The sequence below is a fragment of the Ptiloglossa arizonensis genome, chromosome 5 (assembly GCF_051014685.1).
Source record: "Ptiloglossa arizonensis isolate GNS036 chromosome 5, iyPtiAriz1_principal, whole genome shotgun sequence".
In the NCBI taxonomy this organism is placed as follows: Eukaryota; Metazoa; Arthropoda; class Insecta; order Hymenoptera; family Colletidae; genus Ptiloglossa; species Ptiloglossa arizonensis.
Genome location: NC_135052.1, coordinates 16699061 through 16720199, shown reverse-complemented (window position 1 = coordinate 16720199; position 21139 = coordinate 16699061). Strand labels below are relative to the sequence as shown.

The window sequence follows — 21139 nt, the reverse complement described above, 5'->3', positions numbered from 1 at the left end:
AGTAAGCGCCGCACATCCGCGAAGAACTTACCGTGGATTTGTCTACCAGAGCCCGACGAAAAATAATCGTTCGCCAATAAGAACGTCGCGTATGAAATTATCCACCTTCTCTCATTTCGCATTAAACGCGGCGATATTTCCGAACTTTAAGAATTAATCTATTCGCGTCGTTCTCCGACAACCTCGAGCTCAATCTCCAATACCTCAGGTGTATTAATAGTTGCACTTCAATATTTGGATTGATCGGTTGCGCTTAGAAACCGTTCGAACTTACATCGCGATAAAAGTGTCAATTGATCGAATTACTCTTCCTGTGCACTCCGTTCGATTCAATTCCAGAAATAACGCGACTGGAATAAACGATCTCGGAGAATTTTTGAGAACGATTTTAAATCAATCTACTTCCAGATTCGATACCAGAAATACCGCGATTGAATTAATCGGTAAATACAAGACAGTAAGTACAAAGAAGAAAATAAATGAACCAATTTTTAATATTCCCCTCTCTAAATGAACGCAATTCAAATACCAATATTGGATCAAACTTATTCGCGCGCAATTCGGCTTTAGATTCGATTCTGACAAACAAAACAATTCTCGTACTTCGTGCGCTTACAGTTACCACTAGAAGAAAGTCAACGTACGAGTTGAAAGTTTCGTATGTTCATCGAGCAAACGGTCAGAAATTAATTCGACCGTTGGCAATCGAAAAGCATAAGTATTTTCGCATCGATTACCCCACTGTGTTCCCTCTTGGTTGATTTTTTTTTTTTTTTTTCGAAACGCTAATAACGGAAAAATGAAATTTCTCTGAAAAATGTGAAATCGACATCGAACATTTTACTTTCGAGATGGTAACGGTCGTTTCCGTGTCATTAACCAGAATCACACGTCACGAGCCGTGAAATTAACGACGCGAGACAAACGAACCGGTACGGGGAAGGGTTCTCAAGGGTGCGAGGAAGAAACCCGCGCGGGGTATCGCGGAAAAAGCGTCCTCGTCACGCGACAGGGATTTCGCTCTCATAAAACATGCAGTAGGTTTTGCGACGGTGCACGGTGTTTACTTTCGGAATAAATTTCAAAGTTCCGAAGGCACCGTCCGTCTGGCGTCTCCCGCTTTTCTCCTTGCCGCGGTCTTTAGCGAGCGAACCACCGAAACGTGCGACCGTGAAAGAAAAGTCGCGCGGAAAAAGTAGCCAAAGAAAGGAAAAAGAGCAGCGAACGCATTAAGGACGACGCGGATTCCCGGATGAGAACCACTCGTCTCGTGAACCTCGATGTACACACTTTGCCCGCACGCCTTGGAAAAATTGGTGAAAATTGGCGCTCGAACCGATACAATGACTCTTTGAAGCTCGTTGCGCCAAGTGTGGGTCTTTTCCGACCCAGAGAAACTTTCGCGCGATTCAATCGTATCGTCGATATAACTTTCCTCGAAAATTAAGAATTGAGATAAAGTAATATAGTCCTTGTGCTTCGAGATGAAATTCGAGGGTTGGTGTTTGACGTTCGACGTCTGGGTCTTCTCTGACCCAGGAAGACTTGTACATTGTTCGATTATAATACAGCTTTCCTTAGACATTATGAAAAGTATGATGAAGTAAGAAAATCTTCGCTCGAAATATTTGCGCGGTTTTAGGGCAAAGTTCAGAGGACGATTTTAACACTCGCTGTGCTAGGCGTGGGTCTTTTCAGACCCAGAGAAACTTTCGTATTGCTCAAAATATACCGGTAGTAGAGATTTCCTTGCAAAGTAAGAAACATGAAGTGTGGATAACTTGGTAAATATTTATTTCCGTTAATAGATCTATCATCGGAATGGAATAATTGTGGAAGAATATTTGTCAAATAAATGAATACAATTTTTAAACAGAGGCAATAATAGATCAGAGTCAGAGGAGAAGAAAAGAAAAATTGTAGTCAAATTTACATACAAACGGAAAGTACTCTTAATGTTCGCTAATCTTGATTCTTAAACTTATTTATCATTATTGAGAACAAAATTGAACGTACGATGTCTTTTTATAAATCAAACTTCCTTCTATCTCAATATCGATAAACTTAGTTCTGCGTTCAACTTTCCTACGATGTACGCTATCAATCGTCGATTAAAAATTGAGTTTCGAAAATATTCCAAGAAGACCGCTCGTTGTAATAAAATTTTCGCTCAGCGCAGGCACGTACGTTCGTTTCGATCGAGAAACGATATAATCGAGAAAGGAACAATTAATCTCCGGTAATCTGGAAAGGAACATAGACGACATCGGTGAACCATCGTCCCGAAGAAAAACGTCTTCGGCGCGATAATCTGGTCCCTCGTGGTGGAATTTCATTAATCCTCCGAACCGTGATCCGTCGGAACGAGTCCACGAAACAACAGACGCTCCTGCCGGCGACGAACGAATTAATTAACGGGAACTCCGTGGCCGGAATAAATTAACAAACGAAGTTGCCCGACCGCGGTGTATTATCGGGCCAATGGGGCCAGAGCGTTGCGATAAATTAACGAATGCGAACAGGCACCGTGGAAAAGCGCGAACGAAGAATTTTCCCCGAGATCCCAAAGCGACCGCTAACGCACGAGGCTTTAACAGGTGCTCGATCTCTCGACGAAGGCCAGATCGTAAAACTGTGTCGTCGCTGAGGCCGTGTGTTGACCTCTGTAATTCAAACGGATTATACTCCGGGGGGTGTCTGAGGGATGAGATCCAAATGAGTCGGTGGCAACGCTGGTTGTCAGCGCCTGAACAATCTACCACCTAAATGAGCTTCCTGGTTATTTTCACTCGTCGCTCCTGCGGCAAGTACCTTCGCGGCACACGTAATGGTCGTTTTTGTGGCCCCTGTTGGGTAGATTTCCGCACTTTGTACGGTGTTTCTTGATGCTGAGTCTCGTTTGAATCACGATGGATGTATCAACTTATCCCACCGTGTGTAACCCGGCTATTTTTCTCTCACCGAGGAGACCGAAGTGGAACAATTTATTTACTATACATTTTCCCTCATTTGCCCGTAACGGTACTCCCGTTCGTCTACTAATCTTCCGGTCCCTCTTTCGTGAAAATTCTTTGAGTCGAATTCTTCCAACGGGCGGCTACTTTGCGGAAATGTATTCGAAAGTGTGTCAGTTAACGTAATTATATTTTAGGATAATACTCTTGCTTTCGAAGAAACTTTCCTTCTTCTTCGTGCGGCGAAGAAGAATTTTAATAATTATAATTGTTTATTGTTATTAACGGGATAAACTCTTTGTTGCAAAGTAGTGAACAAATATGAGATAAAAGTATTCTTTTATCAGTGACAGTGAGATAGGGAGATGGGGTGGTAGATGAACAAAGGTAGAGGGACAAAGTAGTAGGGCGACAAGGTAGTAGGAGTACAGAGTATTAGGGAGACAAAATGGTAGGGGGACAAAGTAATAGAGGAACAAGGTGGTAGAGAAACAAAGAAGTAGGGGGACATACTGGTAGATGACCATAAAAGTAGGGGGCCAGAATGGTAGATGGTCAAAGAAGTGAAGGGATAGAGTAGTAGGGGAACAAGGTAGTAGAAGTACAGAGTGGTAGGGGGACAAAGTGGTAGAGGAACAGAGTAATAGAGGGACAAAGTGGTAAAGAAACAGAAAATTAGGGGGACATAGTGGTAGATGACCATAGAAGTAAGGGGACAGAATGGTAGATGGTCAAAGAAGTAAAGGGATAGAGTAGTAGGAGTACAAAGTGGTAGGGGGACAAAATGGTAGAGGAACAGAATAATAGAGGGACAAAGTGGTAGAGAAACAAAGAAGTAGGGGGACATACTGGTAGATGGCCATAGAAATAGGGGGACAGAATGGTAGATGGTCAAAGAAGTGGGATAGAGTAGTAGGGGAACAAGGTAGTAGAAGTATAGAGTGGTAGGGGGACAAAGTGGTAGAGGAACAGAGTAATAGAGGGACAAAGTGGTAGAGAAACAGAGAAGTAGGGGGACGTAATGGTAGATGGCCAGAGAGAAGTAGAGGGATAAAATGGTAGGAGTACGGAATGGTAGGGAGACAGAGTGGTAGAGGCACAAAATGGCAGGGGGACAGAGAATTAGAAAGAGTCGTTACGAAAAGTGCGTGTGATCAGTTACGGGTCCGTTCCATCAAGAAACGGTGAAACTCTTGATCCACCGCGACGGCCAAATGAGCTTTTATTATTTATCGTTACTTTAGAGTTGCCGGTCGGTTTAGGTGGCTTTTACGGTTACCTTTAATGGCGCCCAGTGTGGAAGTTTCGAAACGACTCTTCGCCTTCACCTCTTTATGCGGTGCACTTAGCAACGCCGAACAACCCCTTTTCATGGGAAATCGATGGAAAACGTATTAGGGCATAGAATGAACCGAAGGCGGATGCCCTAGAGCGGTTAGGGTGGGGGGAGTGTCCACGCAAACCGATACCGCGTTCCAATGCTTAACCGTTTGAGTCCCAGGGGGTATTGAAAAAACACTGTCGAAGAATCCCGAACAGCGCAATCGCGCTTCCTCAAAATGAGTACAAGAAAACCCAAGCAGCGCGATAACGCTTCTTTTATTTTGCGTCGATAAATCCCAAGCGGCGCGATAGCGCTTCGTTTATTTTATAATCATCCGCATGGTTTTAAATGCATATATATTCTACAAAGTGGTTGTTGTCTGAATTCTACGTTACTATTGCGCTCGAGTAGTAGAACCCCTGTATATGACCCGACAAATGGTATCAGATCCGTCTATGATCAGACAAGTGGAAATGCGAGTGTATGGTCGGACAATTATGGATGTACGGTCAGACAAGTAGGCATGCGTGTGTATGATCAGACAAGTTGAAATGCGGTTTTATGGTCAGAAATTTGAGCTTAAAGAAATCTGCCGTCTGTTTCAGATCGGGGAGACGCTGCACCCAGAGTTGCAGATCATAACCAGCGTGTTCAGCAAAGTTATTCATCGCGGTGAGTACAGATACGAGTTCTACCATGTTGGTATGGAGACTTTAACCAATTTTTACGAGAAACTAAAGTTCTATTTTTTTGTTTTTTTTGTTTTGATTTGTTTGCTGGTTGAATAAAATTGTTGTCCGGTTCTTATTGTAATACTTGAAGGCAAATGTCTCGTTAGTACTGACTTATTGTTTTTGTCGTTAGATAACCTTAAAAATTTCGAGAAGACACGACTTTATCATGACCCTTCGCTTTCCCTTTCACTAGATACATTTCTAATCCATTCCAAATACTAGAGTTTCGTTAAAAATAGCAGATGACGTTATCGTTCGACAAAACTTATCGAACAGTACTATACTTTACTCTTCTCTGATTTATTAAACCTCCTGCGACCCTCATATATTCATTTATCTTCAATGTACATAAATCGAAGATCGATGTAAATTTTTATGCGAACTTAAAATTTTCGTAGAACTCAATTTTTTAACGAAAATACTGCCTTTGTAAAATTTACCACCGCCGAACTTACAAAGTGTAAATCTTCCACTAAAAATTTTAGGTTCAAAGAGTTACCGTTCTACTTTTCGTTTCGATATTTCGCTTACTCTCGACGGACATTTTATTGCGTATTAAAAAAAAAAAAAGAAGAAACAAAACGCATAATAATCCCACTGGTAGAAAAAATTGCAATTCAATGGAAGCTATATCTAATGGGTATTGCCGATCGTATGAAAAAAGCACGTTTCATCGTTTCGGAAGCGGTGATAAAAAAAGAATTACGCGAACGCAGTTTTGTAGACGGACGCTTTGTAAATATTGATATGTTTGTAGCAAATACGCGAACGAATGAAAATTCGCGCGGTTCGACGTTGATGATTCTATCGTGATTTCGCGTTTAATGCAAATATCTTTCCACTCTTCCTCCGCGGTGAACTACCAATACGCATTTACGCATTAGCCGTGGTTCAAAATACCCCGTGTGTTATAGGCTTTCAACTCGATACCGAACTCCGTTAACGTCTACTCTCGCGATGGGGTATTAATAGTTTCGTTGGTGCCGCTCTCTGTAATGATTACGATTTATCCTCTGTTACTTCGCCGCCCTATTAGAGATTCTGTGTCACTGCGTCTAGCGTGTTCGCAAAGTTTCCAGGAGAAATTCCAGCACGATTAAGAACTTCGATCCGAGCTAACGCGAAACAAATTGCAGCCAAGTTTTACACCCCTCGCTGAACTGGGACTGCAACGAAAACAAAAAGTATAGACCATGATACGATGTAATCTCAACGTCATTGTTCCGCGAAGTAAACAATTTATACCGAGTCGACGAGTTTCTGTATTAAATGATCCTTCGGAGATAGTTTAGAAATTGTTACTCTTAGAAGTTGCTCGCCAATTACGTCGAATTATTGAATCAAATCCAATTCCGTGGCTATATATTGTAGTAACAAATCTCTGTTTCACTTTTGTTGCTCTTTATATAAACAGTAGAATGATCATGGTAATACAAAATATATAAATTTTCTAATTTAGTGTTGTATTATTATATAAAGAAAAAAATTAATCTTTCAAAGTACCGGAAAAATATTTCGTAACTCAATTTATATAACAATAAAATAGAATCGTATCAAAGCAGAGTTTCAATTTTCTTTCGACCGCTCGCTGATATTCTTAATCTGAATCTCCGAACTATCCATATTTTCTATACACGGTACACGCAAATCTGCTAAATAATTTACCATTATTTTTCTCTCGGAGAACCATCTCGAATTGAAATAAATAATCGTTGCAAATAAAATCTCAAATGTCGACCGATCGATACGAAGACCCCGTGGGTGATTGATCTCGGTGGTTGGCTGCACGAGACTCTCGTATAAACATCCGTAACTTTCGTAAGATTCAGCATCCCGTGGAGCGTCGATCGTTCCTAAATCGAAGTATTAATCGCGGAGAACCGAAACCAGAGACTCCCAGAAATATCGACCAGAATCTGTCGAAGAACGTTTCGCACAGGTTCGAAGAGAACGATCTTGGTCCGCTGTTGAGAAGCCGTTCCGCCGAAACGTCAAAGAGAACATTCGGCGCGAACTTTCGCGAGGAATTCGACGAGAAAGCTATTCACCGCTGCGTATACCCGTATACGTGTTCCTCCGGCAACGGAAGTTGATCGTTTACTCGGAGAAAGAGCCGCGCGTCCCATTCACGGTGCCGCGAAACCACCGGTTGGCCTAAATACGAATAGGGAGAGGAACGACACTAATTCTCTGGTAATTCGTCGAAACTAAAAATCCCGCGAAGGTCGGTGACGTGGAGTGGGGGATGTGTGTGTGTGCGGGGACAGAGAACGATTCAACGTCGCGTGTCCGCGGTTGAAAGACGCGACCGCAATTAGTGGACCATCAAAAGGCCTCGCGGAACTACGCGGAAGAGTTAGGGGGGCGGAAAAAGCCGAGCCGCCGCGTGGAACAGTGGAAGACGAGCGACGAGCGACGAACGACGAACGACGAGCACCGATTGGTGGGGAGAGGTTGAAAGGGAGCCGGGGTGGGGGGAGTCGGCGCGCGCGTCGCGATGAATACGCGGTGGTTCACGCACCAAATACCGTGCGGGCCGCTTCAGCGAGCCGCGGTGGAAAGTTGCCCGCAGTCTGTCGCTGGGATAACCCCGGATAATAAATAAAATGGTGCCAGGAAGGGGGAGAGTGTGCCGACGCTCCCGGTGGGGGGAGCGATAGAGAGAGAGAGAGAGAGAGAAAAAAAGAGAGAGAGTAGGAGAAGGACGGTGCACGCGAGTCCCGCTGACTCAAGAGGGTGAAAAGTCGAGGGAGAAAAAAAGACGCGAAAAGAGGAGGTAAGGAGTAGGGGGGCACCGGGGGAGGGGGGATGACTCTCTTAAGGTAACGAGTCACTTCGCCGCGGCGAATATCCGTGCCAGGTTTCTCGAAAGGGCGAGTTTATCTCGTCACGGGACTCGATATTGTCGGGTATTTCGCGGCGAAGACGACGAGCTGGGACGAGAGAGGGGACCGAGCGAAAAGAACCGGGACGCTGCGATTAAGTTTCTAATGCACACGGTGTCCCGATGGTTTCGGAACGAATCGCGTCCCCTTGGTGCGCGCGGTGATGAATTCTCTTGGAAAATTCTCTTCGCTTCGGGCGACGGTAATGGAAAGAATAAGGTTTTTCCGGAGAATAGGCGATTGGAAATTTTTTTATTCGTTAGAAACGAGAACGACGTTTCGGGAGAACAGTATTTTTATCGCACTTCGGAGAGTCGATGTTACATCGACATTTGCAAATACTCGATGCAGTTTGGTAATTAAAAAAGATTCTTGGAAACAGTGAGCGGAAATTTATTTACAATTTGTATGTATTTTTAACCTCTTCCGGAGGGCCAATATTGAACGACGATTTATCGCAAAATAGCGAAGGAGCCGCGCGTGGTGTTTCGATACTCTCGAAACGTGTAATATTTAAATAATAAATTTCAATGGGTTATAAATGAATCGTGTTCGACGTTAAATCGTAATCTGCAAATACCTGAAGTCGATCGAGTAATCTTTTTAATACATATGCATTGTCCCCCGTGGCTGTTATTATTCACTGCGAGAGACAGATATTTTCTATATTTATGCGCTATTTGTCCAGCGGAATACCTAGTCCTCGGAATTATACGTTTATACCTTGGAAAAATAAATCATATCTCGTCGGCCAGGACTGTTCGGTCCTGTAATTTCCGTCCTTGGACAGCAATATTGTGGCAACAATATTCAGAATATGAAATACGCGAGATATGAAACCTTCGGCGCTTACCGATCACCCCTCGAAAGCACGTGATTCACTTGTACACGTGAAATATTCTCGTTTCGCAGTAAATTCAATTACACCGTTGCAAGATTATTCGATCGGTAATCACGGTCTTTTAATTGCTCCAATGGTCCATTGTAACGGAAATGAAATCAATCGAAACCGAAATCTCGTTTCGCAGTAGGATTGTAACGCGGAAGACCAGCTCTTGGACCCACACGCGGCGTGAATGATTCACGTGTCACGGTGAATACGAAATATTGCAATAACGCGAGGAAAATTTTGGAAACGATAAAAAAACTACGACAAAATATACAGTGTGATAAAGAAGAACTTCGAGACTTTACGATACACATCGAGAGGAATAAGAAGTATTTACTTGACTAGACATTTTCTGTTCCTCTCGATGAGTATTATAAGTCCTTCAAATCTTTGACAAGATCATAACAGTAGAATATCGTATGAAATAATCTATAACACTTACAATTCTTCGTCGTAATTAATACACAAATGACAACAACTGAACTCGGCCCAAAATCGGGGTCTACGCGCACGGCTTCCCCTCGTGCGCGCATGCGCGGACCGCCTCAACACTTACACCGTATTTCCAATGCCTAAACGCTCTGATAAACCTAACCAGAAGATTCCTCGAACAATTACATCATAACTCGGTCCATGCGTCTTCACTTCAACAATATTCACTTGTTGGTCCGTTTGAAAATAATAAAACGTTGACCAACAATAATCTAAACATACGCAATACTCTATAACACATACAATTCTTCGTCATAATTAATACACAAACGACAACTAAACTCGGCCCAAAATCGGGGTCTACGCGCACGGCTTCCCCTCGTGCACGCATGCGCGGACCGCCTCAACACTTACACCGTATTTCCAATGCCTAAACGCTCTGATAAACCTAACCAGAAGATTCCTCGAACAATGTCAATATAACTCGGTCTATGTATCTTCACTTCAACAATATTCACTCGCTGGTCTGTTTGAAAATAAAACGTTGACCAACAGCTTCGAACCGGTTTCCGTACAGTCGGAGAGCTTTCGTATCGTCTTCGGCAAAAAAAAAAAGAAAATGAATGTCAATCTGTATCGAGATTCCAGCAGGGAAGAAAAACGGAGAAAAATCATAACACGGGAGTGTTTGGCGAGCCATAAACACGTCCGAAGAATTCCCAGGGAAAACAGAGAAAGAGGGAGGGTCGCTAAACGCGCGGAAGGAATTCAAGGGAGAGGTGGAACGAGATGTGTCGATACTCCCAAAGGGTCTCCCGTGAAAGTGCTCGGTGTCTCCTGTTAAACGATTCGCCCTGGAAGCGTGGCTGTGCAGCTTTTTATCCCGCACAACACGATCAACACACCAGGGGCTCGATTTACAAGGGACAACGATGTCACATAGCCGGTCCGGTTCGTGTGCATAAATCCGCGCGCGTACACCGGCCCGCTCTGTGTTGGTCCGCGTGTGTATTTTAATCAATACCCTGTTGACACCGCGACCACGGCACATAAATCATGAGACAATGGAGAACGGCGCGGGGGATGGACCGGCAGGGGGATCTAAGTATTCCATTGTCGTGTACGTACCGAGGTGCCGATGTGTATATGCGCAGACTCGACGATTACAATGGGGCTACTGGCTCCTCGAAAAGTTTCCAGGTATTTATTGCGAAATTTCGCCAGCCCCGAGACAGTATCGCGATCTAAACCGCTTGGAAACGGATAACCGAGTTTCGATCGTGATCCCGCAAGATGCACCACCAGAAACTGCCGAAAATCAGGCACTCTAACCAAGTACAAGTAACAAAAATTCGTAGAATTTTTAAAATCAAAGGGAATAAGATTCTTTGGATAAAAATAAGTAGAAACTGTGGAGTACGCTTTTTTTCGTACGGGAATTCCTTCTTGAGAAAATTAACGTTGAAATTTGTTGGCGCACCGCTGCAAAACCGGTGTCGAACACAATCTTTGGAACCGTCTATCTCGAGAACGAAGAATCGTGGAGAAAAATTGTATTCCACATTTTTTATTTATTTTGTTAGGAAGATTCATTTTCTATTTTATTGTTGCTCGTATTGTTGCGTTATTTAATTTGACAATTGTTAAATATATAAAATATGCACTTCTTTTGTACTTGTGGAGAAAGTACTTTTTTGATACAATATTCCATCGTACTGTTGGCAACTTTTCGATCGATGGTTCGCCAATTATTTACCTAAGACGGTTCGTTGATCATCCTGTGGCGGAGAATAAATTCTTGAATTTTTAACAATTGCCTCTCTATCGTATTTACAGATGAAATCGCCAAAACGGAATTTAATTAACACATTGAGATTAAACGAAAACAGAATTAAATGCTATTGTTCCCAAGCCAGCTGCGATTGTTTTGAATATGCATAGACCCGTAGAGATTTACCATGTTTATTTTCCCGTTGCGATCGATAGAAGCATTTGAATGTTTTTAATGGGAAATAAGGTAGGGGGTCTTAGTTGGAAGGCGAGGCAACAACTGGAGGGGATTATTTAAATTTTTCAAACAGCGAGAATCGTGTAATTAGCCACTCGGTCGGGTAAAAAAATATTTTATCGCGTGTAAGTTAACGCGCGTGTACATTTTGCATCATTGTCGAGATATTATGTCGTGTGCACACGATACGCACGCATTCCGGATCAAATACAAACGTCCCGTGGGTATCGTACGCCACAGTGTAAACACCGAGTGTTAATATTTATGAATCAGTTTAATTCAAACGTTGCAGCCGACTCGTAACACGCGTACATGCAATAAACTCGTTGATTCGTGCGCGCGAAATACACGCTTTTCACTGCATTTTACTTCTATCGGTCCGTTAAAACAATCGTTAACCTTTATTCGCAATGAGTCTTTTCAATAATCGCGCGGAATACTTAACGAAAACGACGCGATTGAAACTAATGTTTGACTTCGAGCCACACCGTATGTATACATCGCTTAATTTTAGAGGTACAAAATTTTTCTTCTCAAATATAATATAATAATTCAAAATAAATATTTTTACGTATATTAACGTACGAACGGTTAAATTGTTCAGTGAGACAACAATTAAGAATTTGAACCGAATTAAAAAATAATTCGTTCGCGTTCTTTTGCCAAACATTGCGCGTCTTGGTCTATCGAGGTGAAAGCAAATTAAAGTGACCGCTCAAGGTCACCGAGTAACTCCTCCCACCATAGGCTTAACTCGACGCTAGACCAATAATGGTCTTGAACGATCAATTACGTTTTATAATTAAGTATCTCTGTAAAGAAATTTAAGTCCGCAAAAATGACCCTACCGTTCGATTAACATCAAGTTTTATAAAGGTACACTTTACCTTCGGCGTGAACGTTTTCAATCGTGTTATAGGCAACAAATTTAACATTTCGTACGAACCATCGCCGTGTAATATTATCCATGTTCGATCGAATGGCGCGAATAAGTAAGATGGAAAAGTATCGAGATAACAAAACGTACCATCGTATTCTTCGAAAACAAATAAAACGGAGCTAAAGTATCCGCTGTATTCATTTGAGAGGATCGTTGCGATGATACAAAGCAGTCGATGGCGAGTAAGAAATCTTACGTGCGTGTTTCACGATTCTTTCCACCATACGTTCGCGAAAAGGATGGTCGCAATTCTGTGTATCTTTCGTCGTAAACGCCCTGGTAATATATAGGAACAATAAAGTACAGAGAGACGAAATAAGGCGGGCCAGCGAGCCTGAATATGAATACAGCGCGTGTCTATGCTCGCATTTTCCAAAGTGAAATGAAAAATGCGACGCATTACTTGTCGTCGCTGAGAGCAAATATAAAATTCTTTATAGCTTCTTACTTCATTCGTATGCAACGCGATTCTGGTCCGGTGTAATGTAAGCATTTATATTAACTTTCATCTCGCGAAACACGGAATAAATAAGAACGTTAAAAATCGTGCACCGATAAAATTTCGTTGTAAAATTTATAAATAATGGTACAAATACGATTCGACGTTGAAATCCGAATTCTATTAAAATTTTCAACTCCGAATCTGCCAATTTTTTCAAATCCTTATTTAGCACACACCTTGATCAAAATCGTCTTAGAACTCTTGTCGAACACCTGCCCGAATCTTAATCTTAAAATTGTTATTTGACATTTATCTGCGTATTCAAAATTTTGAGATTCTTTCTTAACACCTGTATTGATATTATCATCTGAAAACACTCACCTGAGACGAAGGCGTACTTTCACTGTACTTTCTCAATATCTATATTCGTCCTAAAACTCTGTAACACCTGTTTATTATATGTGTCGATCCTTTAAAAATTCTCAATTCGACACCGGCATTCCTTCATCGCGTAACCACAATGACGAACGTGAAAACTAGCTCGCAACAAGCTGCTAGAACATTGCAAAATCACGTCCCACGATTGCATGGCAAACCGCGCGGTATTTGGGTCAAGAAGACACATCTGCACGAGAAAAATCCGCCCGTCTTTTCAAGCCACTTTGCGTTTAAAAAGACCGTGGCCTAATATCTCCCAACGCGAGTCCAGAGACGCCACTTATAGCGCGTATACAGCGTGTGTTTCCGTTTGTCTCCCTTAACTAATGGCGAGCTTTTGTCTCAACCTTGCTCTCTTGTGTGCATCCTTTCAGACGCCCAACCACCGCGCACGATGAATCGAAAGTCACGATTTTTCCCTGAAATAACCACGTCTCGATGCGAGCGAAGCTACCAAACACTTTCGTGTTTCGATCTTCGTCGAAAAACACGCGTTGCAACTTTGTCCCGTTACGGACACTTCGATCGACGATTTAACCCTTAACCGGTTAAGGGTAAAGTAACCAGTGGTTATATTGTTACGTATACAGTATAGCGAAGTATGTAGAACCCCGTATAATTGTTCAAATATATGTATTCGTTAAAAAAAAAAATTCAACAGTTACGATTACACAGAAGGAAATATTTTTTGCTAGAATGAACTCCGTCGATCGAATACACATACGTGTCTAAGTTATCGTCGTAATTCTTCTACTTGGAATGAAATAATAATACAAGAAGAATATTTTTCTCGTATGGAAATTAAATAACGCGAGCAAGTTATTTCCCGATCCATTGTCCACACCGCTTCCTCTGGTGCATGCACCAACAACCCTCAAAGGTTCACGAAACGGAACGAATTGAATTTTTTTCAATAAAAAAAATTCGTCGGTGTTTGTCTGAACCGACATTACCGGTTACGGGTTAAATTTTATAAATGTCCAATCTCCGTAACACGACTTGCGCTACGCTCGATCCCATCGCTGGTTACAACCGTGTTAACCCCCCGGCTGGTGGCTCCGCGCGCGTCAACGGGGCTTATTTCTTGAACGCGAGCTCTCCACGTGAGAACAAAGCCCTCGAAACGGCGCAACCGCGCCCCCTTCGTTGTCAAGACCACCAACAATGACCGCTCGATGCTTTGAGAAACGCTGCCATTCAACGGACCGCCGGTATACGTCAACCATTTGCTCTTGGTGCACCTCGTCCCCTTACCTCCGGCCCCGGGTGCACGCGTCGTGCAACGCCAAGCGACTGCATACCTACGAAATGCAGATAATGGATGAAATATTTCGCCAGGTATGCGCGGTATTAAACCAAACAGCCCCTCCCCCGAAATTGTATTTTATAGCTATCCACGGACAACTGTTACACACCGGCGTCGGTGTAGGCCGCGTCTATGACTCTCTGTCCCTCGCTAACAAACGTTGAGACCCGTGTGTAGGGAATGGAACGAATCTAGCGAGCTGCTCGGAGCACACTCGAGTGACTTGTTAAACCAGCCGTATCCAAAGTGCGACCATGTGGATTTCTTGGTGCACTCATCGCGGCGGACCGACGCGACTGGTGAGCCGATCTCGCTTAATTTTCGAGAAAATTCGCACGACGTTTTCTCTACTTACAAGGGGGCTTTAAAAGATCCGAAATAGGTGAAATTTACGTTTGTAATTGGAATATACGATTTGGGAGCGATGCAGGACCGAGAAATTGGACTTTGGTTTCAGGTGAAACCGTGAAAGTTCTGGCAAGCGTAAAGGATCACTTCGGGTCTGTTCTATAGTATCGACGTTTTGCACTCGAGGGTACTATTGTTGTCGCTCCGTACTGTTTTTGCACCATCGTTATATTTCTTCCGTGCTCGCAGCTATATTGCTAAACGTAGCTCTCTGTATTCCGGGTGTCTATGAATTTTTGTTTCCTCGATGGAGAGGCAACCGAGGTGTCTTTCAATGACAGTTAAGCACAATGCTGAGCGTAACCCTTTCAATCGCTGTATCTACGAACTTTTGTCCTCTTGACGAAGACATAACTCAGTGGAGGTATCATCCGATCATAGTTAACACGTTGAATATCAATGTACGCGAAGCTACGAGGCCAAAAGTCGTAACTACCTAATCCAAGATTCTAAACTTATTTCTCCGATTTTGTCAAAATTAATCTCACCTTAAGAATCAATTACTCGGTATACCATACCATATCGAGTGTCAATATACGCAAAGTTACAATCTCAAAATTTCATTTTCGAATATTTGAAAACCAGCTGACCCAAGATTCTAAACTTATTTCTCCGACCTTGTCAAAATTAATCTCACCTTAAGAATCAATTACACGGTACACCTCATCACGTTGGGTGTCAATATGCGCAAAGTTACGGTTTCGAAATTTCATTTTCGAATATTCGAAAACCGCTGGCCAACCTGAGTTTCTCCTCGACTTGTTTCTTCGTGGTCGTCGAAATCGATTTTACTTGGAAAATTAATTTCTTTACCTCGATGGACGAAAACTCCGCGTCACTTACACGCGGGTAAAGATCGGACGAGTTTCAGTTCCTCGCGCGTGGGATAGAAAGCAGAAACGCCGCGAGATTGGAAACTTAAATGCTTAAAACGATTTTGAATACGGAAACGCGCGTACGGGTTTCGCGCATCGGGATATCCCAAGGGAGGATGATTCTCGCGCGCGGACGGTCTCGAGTAATGAACGCGAAAAATGTTTCATGAATTATTGGTATCGCTCGCGCGAGAACGAAATGGCGGCACGAACTCGCCGTTCTGCAGATTTACTCGGCGAGCTCAACGCGTAAGAATACGCGGCCTGTTCGTCGGTGCCGTGGAAGCGGACTATAGAGCACCGCGGGTCACGTGCTGGTAACCCTTGAGAAGCCGTGCATGTTTTAAAGGACAGCCGGTAGTTGAACGTTCCCCTGGTTTCATAATCTTTCACTTAACTTTTCTCATTTGGTTTTCCACTTTGACGCACGCCCACGACAAAGCCCTCTTTTTTCCCATCGAGGAGACGCGGTGCTTTCGTTTTCTTTGTGACCAAGCGGTTCGAAGCCGGAAAGTAAAATAACACTGTGGAGAAAGTTTAATTAACAGGCACGGAGTTAAATCATCGAACCTTCGGTGGTTTCTTCTCTTTCATCTAGAATGAAATTACTTATTAAGCGGTTCTCCTTTTCTTTTTTTTTTTTTTTTTTTTTTTGACGAAGATGAAGTCAATGGATTGGATTGCATGTATATTTTGAGCCGAAAATAAAAGTTTTCAGGGAAGCTTTTCGTAATAACTTCGAAACGAAGGAGATGATTAAAAGATATATGTAGAACAAAACTTGTATATAGAAATGGATAAATATTCGTGTGACGTAAGCTATGGTAATTGTTCGAACCTGACCCAAGTGTATACATTGTACGAAACACTATTGTTTTGATTTGATAATCGAGCTTCGTGAAAAGTATTCGAAACGAATTCGACGTAATTATATTCAAGCACGGGTACTAAATTTAATTTGGAAAATTCGATACATTTAATGAGCGTATAAACGAATATCGATTGGCATGCATCGCACTCATGTAAATTAAATAGAAGCTTAATGTTAGCCCGGTAATGAAGTACGCGCTGGATAAAACGAAACTTTATTGTAGCACGTTGAAAGTACAAAAATATTCTCTGAAATGCTCATCACTTGTCTCATAATACTCGATTTCATTTTAGATATTTACTAATATTGCGAATTAAAATTCTCTAGAATTTAATATCTAAACTTTGGAGTACCCAATAGGATCGGATCGTTTAATTAAATTTACATTTGTTCGAGTTATCGAATTTTCGTCACAAATATTTCCAAATAGTTCGAACTCTTTGGTTTCGATACGAACGCTTGTAGATAATTCCGGTAACGATAAATAATCCGATCGATGAATCGACTCTTTCGAATGAAGTTCCAACTCTAATGGAACAGTCGTCCGTCAACGTGTTTTCCTTGAGTAAAGCTCGTTCTGTCGAAACTTTCACTCGAAAAACTTACTCGTCAGGCCCGTGGGCCAAATCTGTTTGTTGAAAAGTTTTAAGCTCTTTCTGAAGGAGAAAGGAGAAGTGCCAGAGGAAAAAGTGAAAAGCAAACGACCAAATCTTGAATAAAGTGACGTTAAGTGTAAAATTACCGAAAGTGAATTCAATTCCTACACAATTATAGTTACACGTCGGAGCGTGCTATCGAACGTTTCCATTTCCGGAAGAGATTTCGTATTTTTCGAGAAACGCTTAATACAATATTGGAATACCTGTTGCGCGTTACCACACATTATGAACTCCCCCGAAGCTGTTTATTAAGATATTGCAGTAAACTTCGCGTCTAAAACGTGTCATATAATTTTGCGTGACGCGAGCCAAGTGACGTTAATGAACATTTCTTCCACTTAAGCTTTCGTGTTACGTACACGTGGCTACGTGGACAATCCATTACTAAAAATCTATACACTTTTTACTTACAACAAAAATTTTTACCAACCTCAACGACGTTGTACAATAATTATTATTGCGCATGGATATTCTACATGTCTCTTAAACTTTCAATCTTCCAAATTTACTTCACCAACCCTCTCGTTACGTACTTCTAACACCTACACATATATAATGCTTACAAAAATAATAAATTTGAAATAAACAAAGGTTAAACGGAATAAAATAGAAGTAAAATTCACAAATTAACGATATTTTCAATCCTCGTCTTTCCTCTTCAAAATTTTCTTTTATTTTCAATTTCGATTCATTTAACTGAACAAACCCTCTTCGTAATTCCCTCTAAGTACACGCGGCGCGTATCGAAGTCAAAACAGTTAACTTCAAACGATATATAACCGTGTGGAAGGTTACTTCGCAAAATTGTCTTCCCTTTTTCTTTTACCGAGACCTTGTACAATGGCTCTGTAAAACCATCCGTAGGAAGTTCAGTTCGATACACAGGAGAATCTACAGCGCTGGGTTACGCCTGTGACGTTCATATATTGCGATTATCGCCGCTGTCATCATCATTATCCTAGGTGTGTGCCCGGGCCATTAGGGTCGGTCAATTTTCCTAAGAGCCCTTCGCGTTGTTCCGGATGGCGCTCAACTTCCACACAAACAGCCGCGCGTGTGTCCCCGGCAAAGAACCCTCAACACAACGGAAATATCGATGATGGTCACGAGTCAATCTGATAATAGATAAGGGAACAACCATATCTGTTTCGGTGTATGTCTCACGGGATTAACGTTCGATACGAATCGGTGATCTACGAGATATATTTGGTTTCGATATTGTTCCACTCCGTGTTCCACCGAATGATAGAACGAATCGTCACTTTAATACGGCGAAAGTATTTATTGTCTACTTGAACGTTATATTTTCATCGTTATTGAAATAGTTTACTATCGTTTGGAGTATTACACGCTTCGGTGCATTTTTTATATCGAATAATTGTTCCCGAGATTAATGTCCTCAGAGCTAAAACACGAAGGAAATCAACGATAGGGATGGTAAATACGTAGGTTTCTGGTTTAGAAACTTTTCATGGCGGTGAAAGTTGGAGAGATTTGTACTCAGTGGGGAATGATAATAAATATAGTATTAGTGGTAATAATAATAAAATGAAGAAGAGGGATAACACTTCTATTTTATTGTACAAGAAGAAAATATTTGTTGAGAGGTTTGAACTGTAGAGATCAATTTTGCTATTAAATCTAATCCATGAGAGAGACGAGAGAGGAAGAAAATGAGAATGGTTGCGATTACAGAAGGAATTTTTGAAATTTTTTTTACCGTAATCACAGTGTGAATACAAAGATGATTCAGTAGTGGGTGAAACACCGAAAAATAAAATTAAGACATAATTGAAGGAGCACGGAACGGATCGTAATGCTTCGAAATTAAAGGAAGATAAACGTGTATTTTAATTTTTGCTTTCGGTATCTTGTTTCGTAATATATACCGTCTGTAGGTATAATGAGACCAAACGCGCACCTACAATTTCAAAATTAGATAATAGCCTCGTAATTATTATCTATTTTACATCGTTTTAATTAGCCAACCATAACAAGCCGCTTGTTAATGCAAGAAGGTGTACATTATCGTTAATTAAATATTTATTTATATCATTAACACGACAAGATAACCCTTTAGCGTACACTATAATTATACCCAAAAATGTTAACCGAGTCTTACAACATCCTATTTCAATATTACTTCAATTTTTCACTGAAAATCTATTACAAATTTTATTACCGCGTTGCCTCCAAATTTTACAATTTCATTGAATTTTCCTAATTATGTTTCCTAACAATCAGGTTACCACGAATAAATGCGCAAGATTATTAACAAGATAGATTCAAATGCAACACGAAGAACAATTTTTGCTAAATTACAGTATCGTCAACGTAATAGGTTACGTAGTTCCGAAATCGAAATTATCAACAATTATTAACGAATTCTCCTCGTCTCGGCTCGTATTTAAAGTAAACGTCGATTTCGAATTTCCGTGGCAAGCTGCCCGATATAATCACGGATTAAATAACATTATAATAAATCTCTCGCGCCGAAAGAATTATGCTCGACCATTATTTCAAACGATGTTGGCTTTATCTTCAAAGCTCGTTCTACAATATTAGTATTCAGCATGTCGCTTCCACCCTCACCCCATCCCCCTCCTCTCCAGGTCCCCTCCCCCCTCCCGACCCCTACGTTACATAGTTATAAATCCGTTTCATCGTGTTCCTTCGCGCTAATTTAGAACACGCATTCTCCCGCTTCCTCACAGTCGAAGCTAGTGACCTTTCCCTCGCAATTTTCAACCATGCTCATTTCCATTTGCAATATTATTTAACGTCGCGTGTCCCCTAGCGTCCACCCACCCACCCGGAACTTATCAAGAATTTATCGCCGCGATAAAAATTCCAGAAGCTCTCGAGCCGCGCGCGAAAACGGACAGTCTGAAATTCCAAAAATGTCCGTTTCGAACTAGGTGCGTCCGGAAGTCGATGAAATATTTCTCCGTTGCGAATATTAAACGTTCTTCGACGCGCGAATCGCCACCTAGGTGTACTGCAAAAAAATCATTCTACCGAAACAAATTTTTTTTTCGCGTAAGTCACGTTCTACGATTAACGAGACATTCTCTAAGAATGAACAAAAAATATATCTATATTTATCCCTCTCACCTTTTCCTCTCTTTTCTTATCTATCTATTTATTTATCTTTCTGTCTCTCTCTTTCTCCGAGAATTCGTCACGATCGTGTAAGGACCACCAAGCACTCCGATAAGATTGATACATAACACAAAAACACCAGGATCATCGATAATCAAAAACCATGTATGTAAGCCACCGTCCGCCGAATAAAGATTCATTTATTGTGCCAGCTTACTTGAATCTAAATCGTTGTTCGTCACCCGTAGCGTACTCTTGTCTGTAATTACGCTAGTACATTCTCTACGGAGATATTCGGTAAACGGTAACTCTCTACGGAGACTTTCGTTAAAACGGTACCCCTAACCCTTTACAGAGCTGCTAAATAGTAACTTTTAACGATTATCTCCTATTTCTACAGAGTAGAAAACAAATCAAATTACTATTATCTTAATATTTACGTTCGCGAATCGTGAGTTACGATGCACGAGTGAAACGACTTTATGACTACAATATTTATGTTTCGCATCCCGTGACAATCGTCTCGACGTCTCGTGTTTATCGCGCAGCACGATGCAGAAGTACCCGGTGCGTTCTTTTGCGAAAAAAAAATATTTTCGAAACGCGACAGGATACATTTCAACCGGCTCGCTCGCAAAGTACGGTGGCCCGGTTACGGGTAAATTTCCCAGTGAAGAACCGATTCGAAAAAAAAGGAGGAAAATTTTGTTCGCATTTCTGTGCCGCGTAGCAGAAATTCGAAAATTCATTGCCGGTTGCGCTCCGAAAAAATCGAGTACCTCGGCCCAACGAAACGAAACGGAGCGGAGCGTGACACGTTTCTCAATCTCGGCTCGCTTTTTTCCCAGCCTCGAGCTTTCATCCGTGCAGGA

The 21139-nt window shown here is 41.7% G+C and overlaps 1 protein-coding gene across 2 annotated transcripts in view; it reads left to right on the top strand.

The window, feature by feature from the left end:
* Nucleotides 1–21139, top strand: part of Carpa (Carbonic anhydrase-related protein A) — a 334325-nt gene that overhangs the window by 298586 nt on the left and 14600 nt on the right. For both annotated transcript variants that reach the window (XM_076312333.1, XM_076312332.1), the window contains exon 6: nt 4884–4950. In XM_076312333.1, the coding sequence (XP_076168448.1) occupies nt 4884–4950 (67 nt within the window). The remainder of the gene's footprint in view (nt 1–4883; nt 4951–21139) is intronic.